Here is a 17,926-nt window from a genome sequence, read left to right as displayed (position 1 = left end):
TTTGTTGAACAAGGCACTTTTTATTTTTTTGGCTTTTCTTAAATGTTTTGTTTTTCTTGGGTGTGTCCTCAGAATATTTGAGATTCTGATGTCCACTGTGTTACAACATATTTCTTTACCACAGCCTTACCCAGTGGCTTTAGGGGATGGGCAAGGCTTGATTCTGGGAGAGAGCTAGTTTTTTGAGGGAGGGCTTCTATTCATCCTGGTGCCATGAGCCTTCTGGGACACTAACTCCTCTTGCCCAGAGGCAAATACCTCTGTTGCTTTTAAAAAATATATTTTTATTGATTTCAGAGAGGAAGGGAGAAGGAGAGAGAGATAGAAACATCAATGATGAGAGAGAATCATCCATCGGCTGCCTCCTGCAAGCCCCCTACTGGAGTCGAGCCTGCAACCAGGGCACGTTCCCTGGACTGGAATTGAAACTCGGACCCTTCAGTTTGCAGGCCGACACTCTATCCACTGAGCCAAACCAGCTAGGGCTCTGTTGCTCTTTAAATAATTGTCTTAGAGGATTCTGTCTCTCTTGCATTTTTCAAGAAGTCACCTAGTTTCCCTGGGATTCTTCTGCTCACATGATCCACCAGTTTCGGGCTTGAAGCAGTCTTAGAATCCTCTCTGTATTTTGTGACTTGCCTGTCCAGTGTATGATTAAATTCCTTCTTCAGCAATTCCACCCATTTCCTTTCATGAGGGGATTCTTTAAAGTTTCTCTTCCTTTGGAGGACTCCTTCAACATGACCCAGTGTCTTTTCTTATTTCTGCTTATATAATTATCTCTAATTATCTGGGACTAGAAGGAGGAAAAAGCCTCTCCACATTTTATTTTTATTTATGAGTCTAGTAAATAAAAATGGAAACTCTCTCAACTATATTGCAAGTATTTTGCAGATCCAGTACTATAGTGGACCCTCAGACATATTTATATTTCTCACAATTTAATAAATATCTGCTTGCTTAAATCTCCCTTTTATCTAAGCTGCCTTTGGTGATTTCCACCACGTAACCTACCTGCCATATGTTTAGGAAATACAAATTTTCTTCCTAATGAGAATTCTTGTGAACAAAATTTCCCGATCTTATCTTTTTTTTTTTTTATGAAATTTAAAGGCCTTATTTAGAGTGGTATACTTCATGAGAAAGAGTTATGGTCTTCAATTTTGTTTTATTTTATTTATTTATTTATTTTTTTATTAATAAATCTTTATTCAGATTATTACAATTATTTCTCCTTTTCCCCCCCTTAGCTCCCCTCCACCCAGTTCCCACCCCACCTTCTGCCCTTACCTCCCCACCACTGTCCTCATCCATAGGTGTATGATTTTTGTCCAGTCACTTCATGAACCCCCCATACCTCTTTCCCCCTGAGAATTATCAGTCCACTCCCTTTCTATGCCCCTGATTCTATTATATTCACGAGATTATTCTGTTCCTCAGGTTTTTAATTCACTTGATTTTTAGGTTCACTTGTTGATAGATATGTATTTGTTGTTCATAATTTATCTCTTTACTTTTTTCTTCTTCCTCTTCTTTAAGAATACCTTTCAGCATTTCATATAATACTGGTTTGGTGGTGATGAACTCCTTTAGCTTTTTCTTATCTGTGAAGCTCTTTATCTGCCCTTCAATTCTGAATGATAGCTTTGCTGGGTAGAGTAATCTTGGTTGTAGGTTCTTGCTATTCATCACATTGAAAATTTCTTGCCACTCCCGTCTGGCCTGCCTAGTTTCTATTGAGAAATCAGCTGACAATCGTATGGGTGCTCCCTTGTAGGTAATTAACTGTTTTTCTCTTGCTGCTTTTAATATTCTCTCTTTGTCTTTTGCTCTTGGCATTTTAATTATAATGTGTCTTGGTGTGGTCCTCTTTGGATTCCTTTTGTTTGGGGTTCTGTGGGCTTCCTGGACTTGTAAGTCTATTTCTTTCACCAGGTGGGGGAAGTTTTCAGTCATTATTTCTTCAAATAGGTTTTCAGTATCTTGCTCTCTCTCTTCTTCTGGCACCCCCATAATTCTGATGTTGGTACGCTTGAAGTTGTTCCAGAGTCTTCTTACACTATCTTCAACTTTTTGGATTTTTTTTTTGCTTTTTGCTTTTTCGGTTGAGTGTTTTTTGCTTCTTTGTGTTTCAATTCTTTGACTTGATTTTTGTGTTCCTCTTGTCTGTTTTTGGGTCTCTGTATAATATTTTTTATTTCAGTCAGTGTATGTTTAATTTCTAGTTGGTCCTTTTTCATATCTTCGAGGGTCTCGTTATATTTATCGGCCTTTTCTAGGATATTCTTGAAAAGCCTTATAACCGTGGTTTTGAATTCTATATCCAGTCGTTTGTTTTCCTCCATTTCTTTCGTTTGTGATCTGATTCTTTGACGCCGCATTTTCACTCTTCCCTGAGTCGGTAAGGTAGATTTGTGTGCTAGGTTTCCAATATGGCCCAGTGGGTCTGCCTCCCCAGTTAACCTGAGGTGGACACTCTTGGTGCACCCCTTTGTGGACTGTGTGTACAGCCTTGTTGTAATTAAGTCTTGATTGTTGTTGGTATCACTGGGAAGAATTGACCTCCAGGCCAGTTGGCTGTAAGGATCAGCTGTGTCTATGCTGGGAGAAGTTCGGTGCTGGAGACAGCCTTATAGGATTAGACTTGCCAAATTGCAATAGCCTCTGTGCTCAGCTTGGATGGGGTGGAGTCTCAGTCTTGGCTTCCTGTCAGCCTTACCCTTGCGCGCACGTGCGCGCCTTCAGACCTCCACCTTCCCTGGCTACTGAGTCTCTGCCCGAGAGTCCAGACTCCCCCCACAAGAGCGTGGGTCCCCAGGGGCTCGCCTGGAACCGGGGTTCAGAGCAGTCAGGAACCTCCGACTCCCTTCCACTAGGGAAAGCCTGTGGCAACCTCCGCAGCCTTTGTGCGCACTGGCACGCGCGCGTGCGCTTTCAGTCCTCCGCCTTCCCCGGCTCCCGAGTCTCCACTCGAGAGTCCAGACTCCCCCCACAAGAGCGTGGGTCCCCAGGGGCTCGCCTGGAACCGGGGTTCAGTGCAGTCAGAACTGGGGCCTAGTGGAGTCAGGAATCTCCGACTCCCTTCCACTAGGGAAAGCCTGTGGCAACTTCTGCAGCCTTTGTGCACACTGGTGCGTGCGCGCTTTCTGTCTTCCGCCTTCCCCGGCTCCCGAGTCTTTGCCCAAGAGTCCAGACTCCCCCCGTAAGAGCGTGGGTCCCCAGGGGCTCACCTGGAACTGGGGTTCAGTGCAGTCAGAACTGGGGTTCAGTGCGGTCGGGGGCTTCCTTCCCCCTTCCGCCAGAGAAAGTCAGCCAGGCTCTCAGCCGCCCTTCCTCTCTGCGCGCACAAAGACCCTTTGCCGTACCTCCAATTCTCTGTGAGCTTTTCTCTTTCCTTCTAGTTGTAGAATTTTCACTCAGCCAGCTTTCCTGTGGTTCTGGATGGTGTCTGTTCTGTCTTTTAGTTGTAGTTTTTAAATTGTTGTGCGTGGCAGCAGCTTAGGTGCTTACCTATTCCGCCATCTTGGTTTTCTCCCCCAATTTTGTTTTAAATATGAGCTAATGCTAAGGACAAAATGATAAACTAGAGATAATTGCTATTCATTAATAATAGAGATAATTAAAATATGACAATAATAGTATTTATTGACAGCTTGAGATATACCAGGTGTAAGCTAACTAAGCACTTTAGATGCATACTGTTATTATCATCACTGTTTTATAAATAAGGATGCCAAAGCACAGAGATGGCAAGTAGCTTACCCAAAACCAAACATCTAGTGAGCAGCAGAGGGAAGATTTAAACTAAGTTTTTCTGTAGAAAAACACTTAAGTATTGTACTATCTGCCTTCCATGAAGATGTATTTGCTAGATTTCAAAGTCAAATAGCTGATGTGCATTATCCGTGTTATAACATATGTGAGAATACCTGTCACAGAACTAAAACTAGACTCAGAGTGTTTTAGTATTTATTGAATTGGAATAAAAATAATAATTGTTATTGACTCATAAAGTTGATGGTAGATACTTTTTATTTCCTTTTAACTTAACTACAGGTAATAGTGTTACAGACTTACTATAGAAAATGGCATGCTAAAGTCTTTGTAGATAATTTAAGAAGACAAAAAATGTTAAAGTTGAAGTGGCTAGAAGAGGAAGAACTAAGAAAGATAAGAGAAAAAGAAGAATGGATGAAAATGGACTATCACCGGAGGCATAATCCTAAAACAAAAGAAGATTTTGAACTTCTTTATAATGCACTAGAACGTAAGTTTAAAATAGGCTTTGGATAAAATATTAATTTTTCATTAGTAAGAAAAACAGGTCTACTAAAGACAAAAGGAAGACTTTATTATCTTAGGAAAAATATCTTGGGTATCTAGACTAGGCAATTTAAAATAATGAATAGTGTTTTACATTTGGTACAGGAATTAAGGGGGAAATGAAATTGGAAATGCTTTTATATTAACAAAGGGTAAATTGTGCAGATTTAGTATATTATCTAATTTGATCCTCTGCCCTGTGTTATAAAGAAAGTATTGTCCAATATGGTTCTTTGACGGTCTTGGAAATCTTTGAACTCAGAGTTGAACTTCTCCAATTGTTTTTAATACATATTTGTATTGATTCCAGAGCAGAAGCCGGGAAGGGGGGGGGTGGTCAGGGCACAGAGAGAGAGTTAGAAGCATCAGTGATGAGAGAGAATCATCGATTGGCTGCCTCCTGCACACCCCCTACTGAGGATTGAGCCCGCAAGTCAGGCATGTGCCCTTGTCTGGAACCCTTCAGTCTGCAGGTTGACGCTCTATCCACTGAGCCAAACCAGCTAGGGTCTTCTCAAATTTCTTAGTCCAGCAGGCTGTCTCTGATTCTACTCTTCAGATGAGGGGCGTGGCAATATATTTTATTTTATTTATTTTTTTAAAAAATAAATCTTTATTCAGATTATTACAATTGTTTCTCCTTTTTCCCCCGCATAGCTCCCCTCCACCCGGTTCCCACCCCACCTTCTGCCCTTAACTCCCCCCCACTGTCCTCATCCATAGGTGTATGATTTTTTTTTTTTAAATATATTTTATTGATATTTTACAGAGAGGAAGGGAGAGGGATAGAGAGTTAGAAACATCGATGAGAGAGAGACATCGATCAGCTGCCTCCTGCACACCTCCCACTGGGGATGTGCCCGCAACCAAGGTACATGCCCTTGACCGGAATCGAACCCGGGACCCTTCAGTCCGCAGGCCGACGCTCTATCCACTGAGCCAAACCGGTTTCGGCCATAGGTGTATGATTTTTGTCCAGTCTCTTCCTGAACCCCCCCATACCCCTTTCCCCCTGAGAATTATCAGCCCACTCCCTTTCTATGCCCCTGATTCTATTATATTCACCAGATTATTCTGTTCCTCAGGTTTTTAATTCACTTGATTTTTAGGTTCACTTGTTGATAGATATGTATTTGTTGTTCACAATTTTTATCTTTACTTTTTTCTTCTTCCTCTTCTTTAAGAATACCTTTCAGCATTTCATATAATACTGGTTTGGTGGTGATGAACTCCTTTAGCTTTTTCTTATCTGTGAAGCTCTTTATCTGCCCTTCAATTCTGAATGATAGCTTTGCTGGGTAGAGTAATCTTGGTTGTAGGTTCTTGCTATTCATCACATTGAAAATTTCTTGCCACTCCCGTCTGGCCTGCCTAGTTTCTATTGAGAAACCAGCTGACAATCATATGGGTGCTCCCTTGTAGGTAATTAACTGTTTTTCTCTTGCTGCTTTTAAGATTCTCTCTTTGTCTTTTGCTCTTGGCATTTTAATTATGATGTGTCTTGGTGTGGTCCTCTTTGGATTCCTTTTGTTTGGGGTTCTGTGCGCTTCCTGGACTTGTAAGTCTATTTCTTTCACCCGGTGGGGAAATTTTTCAGTCATTATTTCTTCAAATAGGTTTTCAGTATCTTGCTCTCTGTCTTCTTCTGGCACCCTCATAATTCTGATGTTGGTACGCTTGAAGTTGTCCCAGAGGCTTCTTACACTGTCTTCAACTTTTTGGATTTTTTTTTTCTTTTTGCTTTTTCGGTTGAGTGTTTTTTGCTTCTTTGTATTTCAATTCCATGTATGATTTCCATGATGATTCATAACATTAACTTTTAGCAAGTGTTTTTTTTTTACTATAACTTTATTTATATGCTATTTGTGGATATTATTATGTGTTCTATTACTCAAGTCACTGTTTCTGCTCTAATTGAATATAATTTTAGGTGTCTACTTACATAGCTGTGTGATAAGACACTACTTACTCAAGACAATACAATTCAACACTAGGTCCAACCAGCAATATTAATAAATGTGCCTCACTGAGCAGTTTCAGAGATGTGGCCGAGTGGAATAAAAAGCTTGCTCCCTAGATTCCTACATCTGCGTCCCCTGTCTCCTCAGCGTTGACTTGTGCAAATACTTTCTTTTTTACTTTAAATTTTGCTTCTACTTCCATTTGCTCTGTCAGATGAAAACAAAGGTTATTTCTAAGTGTTAGTAGTTAAACAGAGCACTGTTAACAAGCTGTCTGTGAAAGCTCTTACTGATAATTGTAAAACTAAAGTTCTGTTAGAGCAGAACTATTTAAATAACATGCCAAATTCATATGTGAATAAGCCAAATAATACCATTGTTATTTTGTTTCGTTAACAGGTAACTGTGCAAAATAATAGAAAATATGCTAAATGAGATTCTACCTTTTCTACTTACTATTGGAATTAACTTACACAAGTTACTTTTCCTAAGCCTCAGCTTCTTCATTGATAAAATAACTTAATAATTTCTGACTCATCTACTTCACTTTATAAAGTAGAAAATATAAAATATTATATTTATGGAACTACTTTAAAAAAATACAAAGACCTTTGCATGTCTAAGTTACTGTTATGTGGTAAATAATTTAATACAGATTTTCCATATTAGAGTAGAACAAATATATTTTATGTTTACACATGTTTTATATGGAAGCAAATGGAATTTGTATGAGACATCCCTCTGATTTTTCCTAGCCCTAAAATTCTAAATTTAGGCTCTCAGAATAATAATTTTAAAGTCCTTTTTGCTGAAGATAAAATTTCTGGTTCACAAGTTCAATAATTTATACCGCTCTCCTACTTAATAATAGTTTTTAATCCATATTCTTAATTCCTGTACGTATTTGGAACTGCTGCCCTCTTGTGGCTCATAGTAGCAATAACATAGTTTGAATTAGAACGCTTTATACAAAGTTTTAACTTTTACTCCAGATAATCTGTCTCTCAGTAATAAAAGTGAACACTTACGGGGGGAAGGGGAGGCCGGGGTAAGGTCATTGGGGAAGGAAAAAAAAAAGGAGACATATGTACTACTATTTGTAACACTTCAAACAATTAAAAAAATTAAAAATTAAAATAAATAAATAAATAAAAAAAAGTGAACACTTACTTCTTTATTTATTTAATTTTCCATAGATCTCAAATGTTACTCTTACCTCAGACTCATCATAGGGATCAGCATCTTTGGAAACCTCTCCCGACAGCATGGCTAGAGCTCACAGCCTCTTTTCCTGCCCGTTATTCTCTGTGCACACCACTCTCTTTTTACTGTTCACCATTGTACCTATGGCATCTAATAGGACCTTGCTCAGTATGTCTAGTAAATATGTATTGAATTGGATCTTCTAACACTTTGCTTTGTTTTGTCTTCTGTTAACTGAATCTTTTGACTCTAATTATTACCTCTTGGTCAAGGTACCTTGATTTCTGGCTTTTGGAGACTCTGCGGGCTTAGGCCCTTTACATATCTGGCCTTGGGCTTTCAGTCTGAATCTTTCTGGATTCTGGCCATTCAAGCTTCCAGTCTGTGATTGGAATTTTATTTATTTACTTACTGATTGATTGATTTTGTGATGAGAATTTAAAAAAGAAGATGCACATTAGTTGCCGGTGGTGGAAAAAGATTGTATGTTCTATAATTTTTTATTTGAAAATTGCAGTTTAGATCTCAGAAATTTTAGAATATGTGTGGACTTTAGATACTAGTCCTATACTTTCATTTTATTTTTGAACTTCAAACTCTGGAAATTAGGTCATTTGTCAAAGAAGATAAGTTAAGGAGGTAAATGTATTCTTCCAAATGAACCAACTTCTTTAATATTATTTTCTTTAAAAATATTGAAGGTTATTGATATTTGTTATGGGCTGAATTGTGTTCCCCTAAAATTCATATGTTGAATTCCTAATCCCCAGTATCTGAGAATGTGACTGTATTTAGAGAAAGGGCCTTTAAAGGAGTAATTAAGAAGGAGTGAGGTCCTATGAATGGGATGTAAGGCAATATGACTGGTGCTCTTATAAGAAGAAGAGACTGGGAAACAGACAGGCACAGAGAGAAGATCATATAAAGACACCAGAGGAAGATGGCCTTCTACAAGCCTAGGAGAGAGACCCTCATAGTAAACTAGCCCTGCCACCACCTTGCTCTTGAACTTCTAGCCTCAGAACTGAGAGGAAATTAATTTCTGTTGTTTAAGTCACCCATTCTGTGGTACTTTGTTATGACTGCCCAAGCAAACTAATATATTATTCCATTCTTTAAATCATCCCTAGGGAACATATATGTTATTAGTGGCCTGGTACACGAAATTCGTGCATGGGAGGGGGCAGTGTTCCTCAGCCCGGCCTGCACCCTCTCCAATCTGGGACCCCTCGAAGGATGTCCTAATGCCGGTTTACAGGGATTGGGCCTAAACCAGCAGTCAGACATTCCTCTCACAATCCAGGACTGCTGGCGCCAGCCGCTTACCTGCCTGCCTGCCTGCCTGCTTGATTGCCCCTAACCACTCTGCCTGCCGGCCTGCTTGCCCCCAACTGCCCCCCTGCCGCTAGCCTGCTTGCCCCCACTGCCCCCCATGCCAGCCTGCTCACTCCCCAACTGCCCCCCCCTGCTTGCCCCCACCTCCCCTCCCCACTGGCCTGCTCACCCCCAACTGCCCACCTGCTGGCCTGTTCACTCCAAACTGTCCTGATCACCTCCAACTGACCCACACTGATGGCCTGCTCACTCCCAACTGGCCCCGCTGCTGGTCTGCTTACCCCCGATGGCCCCTGCTGTCCCATCCTGGCCTGATCACCCCCCCGGCGACCCAAGGTCCCAGCCCCTCCTTTTTTTCTTTTTCTTTTTTCAGTGCCTCCTTGAGCAGAGGCCAGGGCCAGCTGGAAGCAAGTATCTAGGATTTATTTATCTTCTATAATTGAAACTTTGTAGCCTTGAGCAGAGGCCAGGGCCGGCCAGGGCAGGAGGGAAGCTTGGCTTCCTCCATCACCGGGGGCAACCCAAGCCTCCAGCTTGCTCCAGCTCCGTGGCCACTGCCAATTTTGTTGGGATTTATTTATCTTCTATAATTGAAACTTTGTAGCCTTGAGCAGAGGCCAGGGCGGGAGGAAGCTTGGCTTCTTGGCTTCCTCCATTGCCGGGGGCAACCCAAGCCTCCTGCTTGTTCCAGCTCCGTGGCCGGCCGCCATCTTGGTTGGGTTAATTTGCATACTCACTGGTGGGCGTGGCTTGTGGGTGTAGCAGAGTGATGGTTAATTTGCATGTTTCTCTTTTATTAGTGTAGATGAAGGGGAGGAAGAATCTCTCTGTTCTCAATGGCTTCTGTGTATAGTTCTGGAAACAGTCAAATGAGATATAAAATTAGTTTTGTCCAGCCGTTCCTGATTCCTGTAGTTTTATACTTCTTATTAGTAGTTGGGACATGGTATATTTCTGATGTCATATTCTATCCCTTATAACAGATTTACAGGGAGGTTATTCATCTATTGGAAAATTTTATTGAAATTAAGGCCCATATTTTCATTTCTAATTAGCTTCATTGAGTGGTTTTCTTTTTAAAAGTCATACTAATAATTTAAGAAAAATATAAAAGCTGAGTAATATGAATACATGTGTTTGAAAGCACATATGTATATATATCCAGATTTACCTAGGACTTAATCTAGGCAAGCAGTATTTTGCTTCTTGAGGTTAGCAGAATACCCTAAATAATGCTCCAGTGGCCTAAATTTATTACTGGTCTGAAAAGTTTCTAATGTAAAACTAGGAAATAAAATAGGCTTACTAATATCATTCAGTTTTTATTTGCTTTCTGGGAACATCCAGGTAATACCATGAGATAAATATTCTCAGTTATTATTTCCACAAGCAAATAATTTTTCAGTTTTTCTCTCAATCATATACTACCTTTTAGTATATGGAGTTCGTTCAAATTTTTTTTTTTAAGAGTAATCTTGGTTGTAGGTTCTAAGTTTGTTCAATTTTTAAAAGTTCTTTTTGGTTACTACTCTTAACTGATAAACTCATCAGTCATAGATTTCCTGGACTTTTAAAATACAATGTAACTCTTAAATTTACAAATCCTCTTATTGGACAAACCAAGCTATACAGTGTCTACAGGTACAGAGTAGATTATTTTTTAAAAGATTTTTTTATTGATTTTTAGAGAGAGAGGAAGGGAGAGGGAGAGAGAGAAACATTAATGTGAGAGCAGAACATCATTTGGTTGCCTTCCTCATGCCCCCTATCAGGTATCAATCCCGCAACCTGGGCAGGTGCCCTGACCAAAAATCGAACTAGCAGCCTTTCAGTGCATTGGGCGAAGCCCAACCAACTGAGCCACACTGGTCAGGGCCAGAGTAGATTCTTATGAAGAACATAACTGGCAAGTTCTTGACCAGATCAGGATGATTTCAGATTGAAATTTAAGAGGGAGAAGAAATGGTTTGATAAAACTGTAAAACTAGATGTCACAAAATCATGAAAGGCATTGGTTATAATAGATGAGGGCCAGAAACAACACTATGGCTTCAGATATTCACCTTTCAGTGCAGAGACAGGTGTTAAAGTAACCTGACATTTTAATAGAAGAAAAATATAATTTATAATTATATAAATTATATATAAATGTAATAGAATTTGCAATATCTCTGTAACATGATAAGAAAATACCCATGTTTGGAATATAACAAAGGAAGAGCATATTTTACTTGATTATATCATAATTAAGAGACGATAAGGGAAAATAATCTTATATGTCAAGAAATGTACCCCTCTGATGGGGTGATGTTGGGAGGTGTTGAGGGATTGAGCAAAAAATAAAAGGGAGAACTCATGGGTATGGACAACAGTGTGCACTGGTGATTGCAGGGGGCTAGGTGGTGGGTGGAGGTGGAAAAGGGCATAGAGCGGATAAATGGTGATGAAAAAATTTAATTTAATTTAATTTTAAAATGGCTGTTGAGTATTTCGAACTGGCAAAGAAGAATTTTGGCAGGTGTTATAACCATATAAGTGAACTAGGTTATTTAAAGTTCAGAAAAAAAAAAGTTTGGTTCTATGTCCACAATACGGTTCATGGGAGTTTGAAACTTCCTTCTGACAGTGTAATAATAAATTACCTTTATGTCAGAGGAAAGGATTAGATGGCGACTTACGTCAAGGTGGGTCTCCAGAGTAAACCAACGAGTCCATTCACGTTGAAAAGGACTGTACAATTGAAAGGATGGCATGCTCCTAAGAGGCAGAGAGCAGGCAAGGCGTGGACCACGGAGCCAGACCGTCAGTGTTCGAGTCCTGGCTCCTTGGGCAAGCTACACAGTCTCTCTTCTCCTGTTCCCTCTTCTATAAAATAGGGGATACTAGCAGCACCTAATCATTGGTTTGTCAGGAGAGTAAATGAGTTCATTGAAGCGTTTGGGACAGTCTGGCACATAGAAAGCAGCTGTCATTTGTATGGTCTTGCTTAATTAGAAAGAGGGGGATAGGGGTTGGGAGGAAAACAGGAGATGAAGTAAATGGCAAAGTTACAAAAATGATTTTTTTAGTGCAGCCAGTAGAATAGAAAGGACGTGAAGGCAAAATCTAGCTATACCTTGAAACCACTTCCTGTGTAGGTTAGGAGAGAAGAGACTGAGATGTGTGTAAGAAAAGGCTGGGGACAGAGCATTTAGCATATCTGATGTGTTCAGAGGGGAGGGTATCTTGAACGAAGCTGAAATTAGGTAAACGTGCATGGATGAAGACAGACCTGCTGCCTGCGGCAGGAACCCGAGAGCAAGCTTACCTACAGGCTTACGTTAACATTCTCTGTACCGATTTCCTCTGGCTTCTGTTTGACCACTTTCATTGTTTTAAGCCTCTCAGTTTCTTTTTTGTCCTATTTTTTCATATGTCAGATGTACATTATGAGTGATTCCATTCATGTATAATTTTATTAAAATTGACAGAAATAAAAAGCTGCTTGTCAGGATATGGTGGTAAAAAGCTGTGGGATTTTAAAACCTCAGGAGTCTCTCATGTTATTTCTCTAGTCTGGCGACAAGAAGAACTGGAATGCATTAACCAGGCTTTCTGTGGGGCTGAGAGGAAAGCTGCTTTGTGCGAACTTCTGGAAAAAGAGACCCAAATCATTGCTTCTATTGGGAGGCACAGACACATCGCTTACATGGCAAACCAGGAAGCCATCATACAAACTTTTTTGAATAAGGTCAGTGCAGTGGCACTTATTTAAACATCAATGTATTCTTAGTGTAAAACAACTAAGATTTACATTTTAATAATTTGTGTGAATTTTGTTTAGCATTTTGGTGACATATTTCTTTAAATTCTCTCTATTTTTACTTTTGATGCATCTTTACATTTCAACTGTAGCCTAGAATAATGACGGACAAGTAACATGAAATTAACGTGTTTTCAACAAAAGGGATTCAGCCATGAATGAAAAAATGCAGACACTTTCCTTGTGACTGTTCATTTAGATTTAGGCTGGCTATAGGAATTGGATGAATTGCACCCCCTGATAAAATGGACTATGAAATTCACAAAATATCTTTTCTGGTGTGCCCATAGAGTAAGCAACCTAGGGAAATAGCTATAGACTAGTGTTTTTCCTCTTGCTCACCAGGTCATTAACTGATTGAACATTTCTGACCAAAAAGATACATGATTATTGAAAATCATGAAAACATACAATTAATGGAAAAACTAAAGTAATTACCCTTTCTTGGTGACACTGTCTGTTTGATACCGAGGAGCCTGTTTCCATAGTGACCAATTTTCTTTTATAAACCTGATCTTTGTAAACAATGAAAAGCCAACCAGCTACAAGAAGAAAATGAATGGAGCTCTTCAAGATATTCGCCTGTAGAAGTCTAGTGATTCTAGTTTGTATGATTCTTGTTTGAGAGCATTTGTCCTCAAAAAGCGTATTTTTTGATACCATAAATGCCTTCCTCTTATCTTACCTGTACACTCTCCTGTTTGATCTCAGTTTTTTCTTCTGGCTTTAACTGCTACCTGAATCCTGGACTTCCCTATAGTTCCAGGCTGGATGTGATGGTAAAAAATGGCCAGACCTCTCTTAGGAGCTCCCAAAATCACATATCCAATTGCCTACTGTCATTGCTCTTTGGATGTCCCAGGAGTCCACCTCACATCAACCCTTAAGTCATATCATCTCACCATTCCCTCACCCCTCACCTCCAAACTTATCCTATTCTGTAGCACTCACACCATTTATCTCTGTGAATATTTCATCATCTACTCAGTTGCTTCAGGAAGCATTATTCTTGACATCCCATTTAGCTACCAACCTGTTTGTTCTATTATTTTAATAATCTCCTCAATTCTTTACTGCTTTGTTTCTAAACCCACTACCACTGCCTGTAAGAAAATGGCTCCTTCATGGCACTCTGATGACTTCCCATGTATCCAAATAGGCAAAGAGTAGAACTACAGCTACTCTGAGTCTTGTGGAATGCCTTGTGGTCCTACTGGACACAGAGGGATGGGAGGCTTCTGAAGGGTATGCTGTGGGCAGCTCCTCTCTCTTGCTGCCCTTTCACCCCCAGGAGGCTGTCATGAGAAGCTTGTCCTCTGTGTGTGAGCTTGCCACTGGTTGAAATAATTCTGGTGTTCTCCTCCTCTGGATTACTCTATGTCCCCAAATTAGGCTTTTGGTGTCCAGTCTCACTTTGCAATTCCCTCCTCCATTATCCATACTGTTGCCACTACCATAGTGACCTCATTAAATACCTCTCTGCCATGCCCCTCCTCACTGCCTCTGAGAACAAAGGTTTTAAATTTTTTTATTTTTATTGATTTCAGAGAGGAAGGGAGAGGGAGAGAGAGATAGAAACATCAATGTTGAGGGAGAATCATTGATCGGCTGTCTCCAGCACATCCCATACTGGAGATGAAACCTGCAACCTGGGCATGTGCCCTTGATCAGAATCAAACCTGGGACCCTTCAGTCCACAGGCTTGCGCTTTATCCACTGAGCCAAACCAGCTAGGGTTCAAAGATTTTAATAATGGATTCTCAGCCCACATGACCCACCCCACTGTTGTCCCACTGTCATCTCTCCTTGCACACTAAAGCCACACTGCTCCAGCCTTGCTCAGAAATTTTCACATCCGTGGAAGGATCACATGTTCTTGATACTTTTGCATCTAGTGTTGCCTCTACTTGGACTATCCTTTCCTTCCTGCTTCAGTAGCCAGCTAACCACCCTTCCAAACAAGCTCAGATGCCCCTTGTTCGAGAAAGGATCCACTGATCCTCCTACTGTAGCCTGGACTGTATGCTTTCATGAGACTACCGGTATTTACTTCTCAGTACATTATGGCCAGTTTTTATTATATCTATTTACATGTCTGCATCCTTCCTAGATTCTGAGCTTCTGAAGGCAAGAGGTGTCTTTGTCTCTGTATCCTCATATCTTAGCAGAGTTTATCACAGAGTATCAATAAATGCTTGTGGAGGAAGGCAGGGGGAAAATGAGAAACAATCATTTTATAATTTTATATTTCAGATATTATCAAGAAGCTACACATGTAGATACTGTCATTTCAAATTTTTAAATATTTTCATTTTAGAAAAGATGTGTCTACTGTATAGAAACCATAATATTCATACTTCTCCAGATTTATGTTTCAAACAAACTTATTCATTTAGCAAATTGCTTTATGTTGAATCTACCTTTATCACTGGGAACTGTGTTCCTTATGTATCTGATTGTTAACCTCACCAAGGAGGTCAGCATGGACCCAGGGCCCAAGAGTGTTTGCAGGTGCCTGAGGCCTCTGAGGTGCCAGTGGACAGGGAAGATGGGCTGCACCCTCCATAGGGTTTCCACCTGTACTTTTTCTGCTCCTTGTTTACTATAAAGTAATTTAAATTCTTCTGTAAATACTTTTGCAGTATCTATTCTTCTTTATGCCTTTTTACCTTGCCCCTCATCCCTACCCTAGGCCTCATGTCTAGCATCAATTCTAAACATTTTTTGAATTATAAAGAGTCTAAAAGTAGATCAAGTCCCAACATATAATAGCAACTCTGGAGCCAGTTGAAGAACATAACTCTTTCTCATGAAGTATATTACTCTAAGATAAGGCCTTTAAAATCTCATACACACAAAAAAGGATAAGATTGGGACATTTTGTTCACAAGAATTCCCATTAAGAAGAAAATTTGTTTTTATTTTTTTAAAAATATGCTTTTATTGATTTTTATTTTATATTTTTCCTTGATGACATTTTATTATTATTTTTTTAATCTTTATTGTTGAAAGTATTACCCCTGCTCCCTCACCCAGGCCTTCACCACCCTATTGTCTGTGCCCACGGGTTATGCATATATGCATACAAGTTCTTTGGTTGATCTCTTCCCACCTACTTACCTACCTCTGCCTTCCTTTTATTGATTTTATAGAGAGAGGAATGGAGAGGGAGGGTGGGAGGAGAGAGAGAGAGAGAGAGAGAGATCAGTGTGAGAGAGAAACATAGATTGGCTGCCTCCTGCACAACTGAGCCCTCAACCCGGGCATGTGCCCTGACTGGGAATCGAAACTGCGACGTTTTTGTGCACAGAGTACAACCAGCTAAGCCACACCTGCCAGGGATCATTTTGGTTTCTTATAAATACTTTGATAAGTTGTTGGGGTTCAATATGACCCTGAAGGATCCTCAAGTGTAGGAAGTATTGTTTTGTGCCAATAAAATGGAGGTTTTTGAGTATTGCTGAGGAGACAGTTGGAAGGCAATGGGTCCAACGTGGCTTCTTTAGTTGTACTACTAAATAAATGAAATATTAAGTGCAAGATGGTATTTTTTTTGTAAGAGGGAAAAGAGTGAGAGAATGACCGGGCCCCAATGTCCAGACTGATTCAGGGCAGCACACACGATGCAAGACCAGAAGGTTGATGGAAGGGTAGAGAAGCTAGCCAGAAGAACTTGTAGATAGCAAGGGAAGGCTTTTTGTGGATCATAGGCTTTAGAACTGGAGTTCTACATCTGCAGTCACCCCAGCTGATACACCAGATTAATCACCAATCCCCAGACTAAGGTTTAGAGAATTGGACATTTCATCTGATACAAAAGAATTTCACTTCTCTTTTGACCGAAGTGTTGTATAGGTCAAGAAAAACACAACCACAGAATGGAGCAACTACATTCAAGATCAATCCCAGTCCTTTACATAACCTAATTAGTCCAGTCTTCAAAAATATTGACTATCAGTGACTTTGGATCTGCTTTTAACCTGTTACAGTACATTTTAAAATCTTTGTTATTTAAATAAAAATCATTTTAATCACCTTTTTGTATGTGATGGCATATTAAACATCATAGAAAACAATTACAGTAGATTTTATATTAAGTCTTTTGTTGCAAATACAACATCTACCCCCTTTTATGCTCATCCACCTTCCCACATTACTTCCATGCCTAACATTGTCTCTGATATGCAGGAGGGAGTCAGTATTCAGCTCATAAAACTTGAAGTAAGTTATTAATCTACAGGCTTTTTTGATTGCTAAGAAAAACTAGCTTTTTATTAATCCCTGAAGCTGGACAAGTTTAGAGTTTTTCAAATGTCAAAACTAACAACCAGAGCTATAATGCAGATTTTAAGAGCCACACTTAGCACCATCATATATAGATATGTAAAAAGAACATTTACTTTTTTGTAGTTTGTAAATAGCATTGGAGAACAAAATTATAATTTTGGTGTTTAACTTCATTGAATCTAAATATTATGTAGATTACTGAACTGATATTTTTTTATCTTTTTATCCTGAACGTGGAATTTCTCTGAATAATAATGATATGCTTTTCAATTGGTCCAATCAAGGCATTGAATCAGCCCAGTTATTACGAATTCTATACTAAGCCAAAAGGCTTAATTGAAAGGTTTTATGGAGAATTAATTAAATAATTTATGCTTTTAACACATCAAACATTGATCACCACAGGTTATCAAATGTTAAAAACAAGTTAACAGAAGTGAAGAAATTCAGGTCAAGAAATTTGAACGAAAAATCATCAGCTGGTTTCTAATATATCTTGTGTGCTTTTTATCCAAATTGTATCGAGACCATTTGCACTTTGTAAGAGGCTTTCTGTAGAGCGAGGCCATTTATTCTTTGATTCTCTTGATTTCACACCACTTCTCATAATCACAAGCTAAAACACTGTAGCCTATGTTAGCTGTGTCATTTAAATGGTTTTTCTCATTACTCAGGTGGCCAACAGCTAATGGGACAGAAAAATGCAACCGAGTCTTGCCTCTCTCTGAGCACCACAGTGTACAGGGCTGTCCTCTGTGGACAAACACAACCCCTTTGCTGTGTGAAAGAAAAGCTGACCACTACCCAGTAGCTATTGGGGGTTGGGGCTGTTCTTAATTTGTGTCCTTAGGGACTTGAGTATTAATTTAGGAGGAAGAAAAGACCTCTTCACAGTGCAGTCATTTCTCCTCCTTTGTGGAAGCCTGCTGTGCTCAGGGTTCTCTCTCCACCTTCCCGTCCCTGAAATGCGTCTTCCTGCTGTTCTTCTGTTTCTCTCCTCCAGCGTCCGCACTGT

At 39.7% G+C, this 17,926-nt stretch overlaps 1 protein-coding gene across 1 annotated transcript in view; it reads left to right on the top strand.

Moving 5' to 3' along the window:
* The window catches only part of IQUB (IQ motif and ubiquitin domain containing), a 69,032-nt gene that overhangs the window by 29,372 nt on the left and 21,734 nt on the right, over positions 1-17,926 (top strand). The window contains exons 7-8 of the mRNA XM_080663755.1: positions 4,057-4,267; positions 12,377-12,552. Of these exons, the coding sequence (XP_080519881.1) occupies positions 4,057-4,267; positions 12,377-12,552 (387 nt within the window). The remainder of the gene's footprint in view (positions 1-4,056; positions 4,268-12,376; positions 12,553-17,926) is intronic.

This window comes from Plecotus auritus (assembly GCF_963455305.1).
Source record: "Plecotus auritus genome assembly, chromosome: 4".
Taxonomy (NCBI): Eukaryota; Metazoa; Chordata; class Mammalia; order Chiroptera; family Vespertilionidae; genus Plecotus; species Plecotus auritus.
The sequence above is the reverse complement of the archived record's forward strand: the minus strand, read 5'-3'. Positions and strand labels throughout refer to the sequence as shown.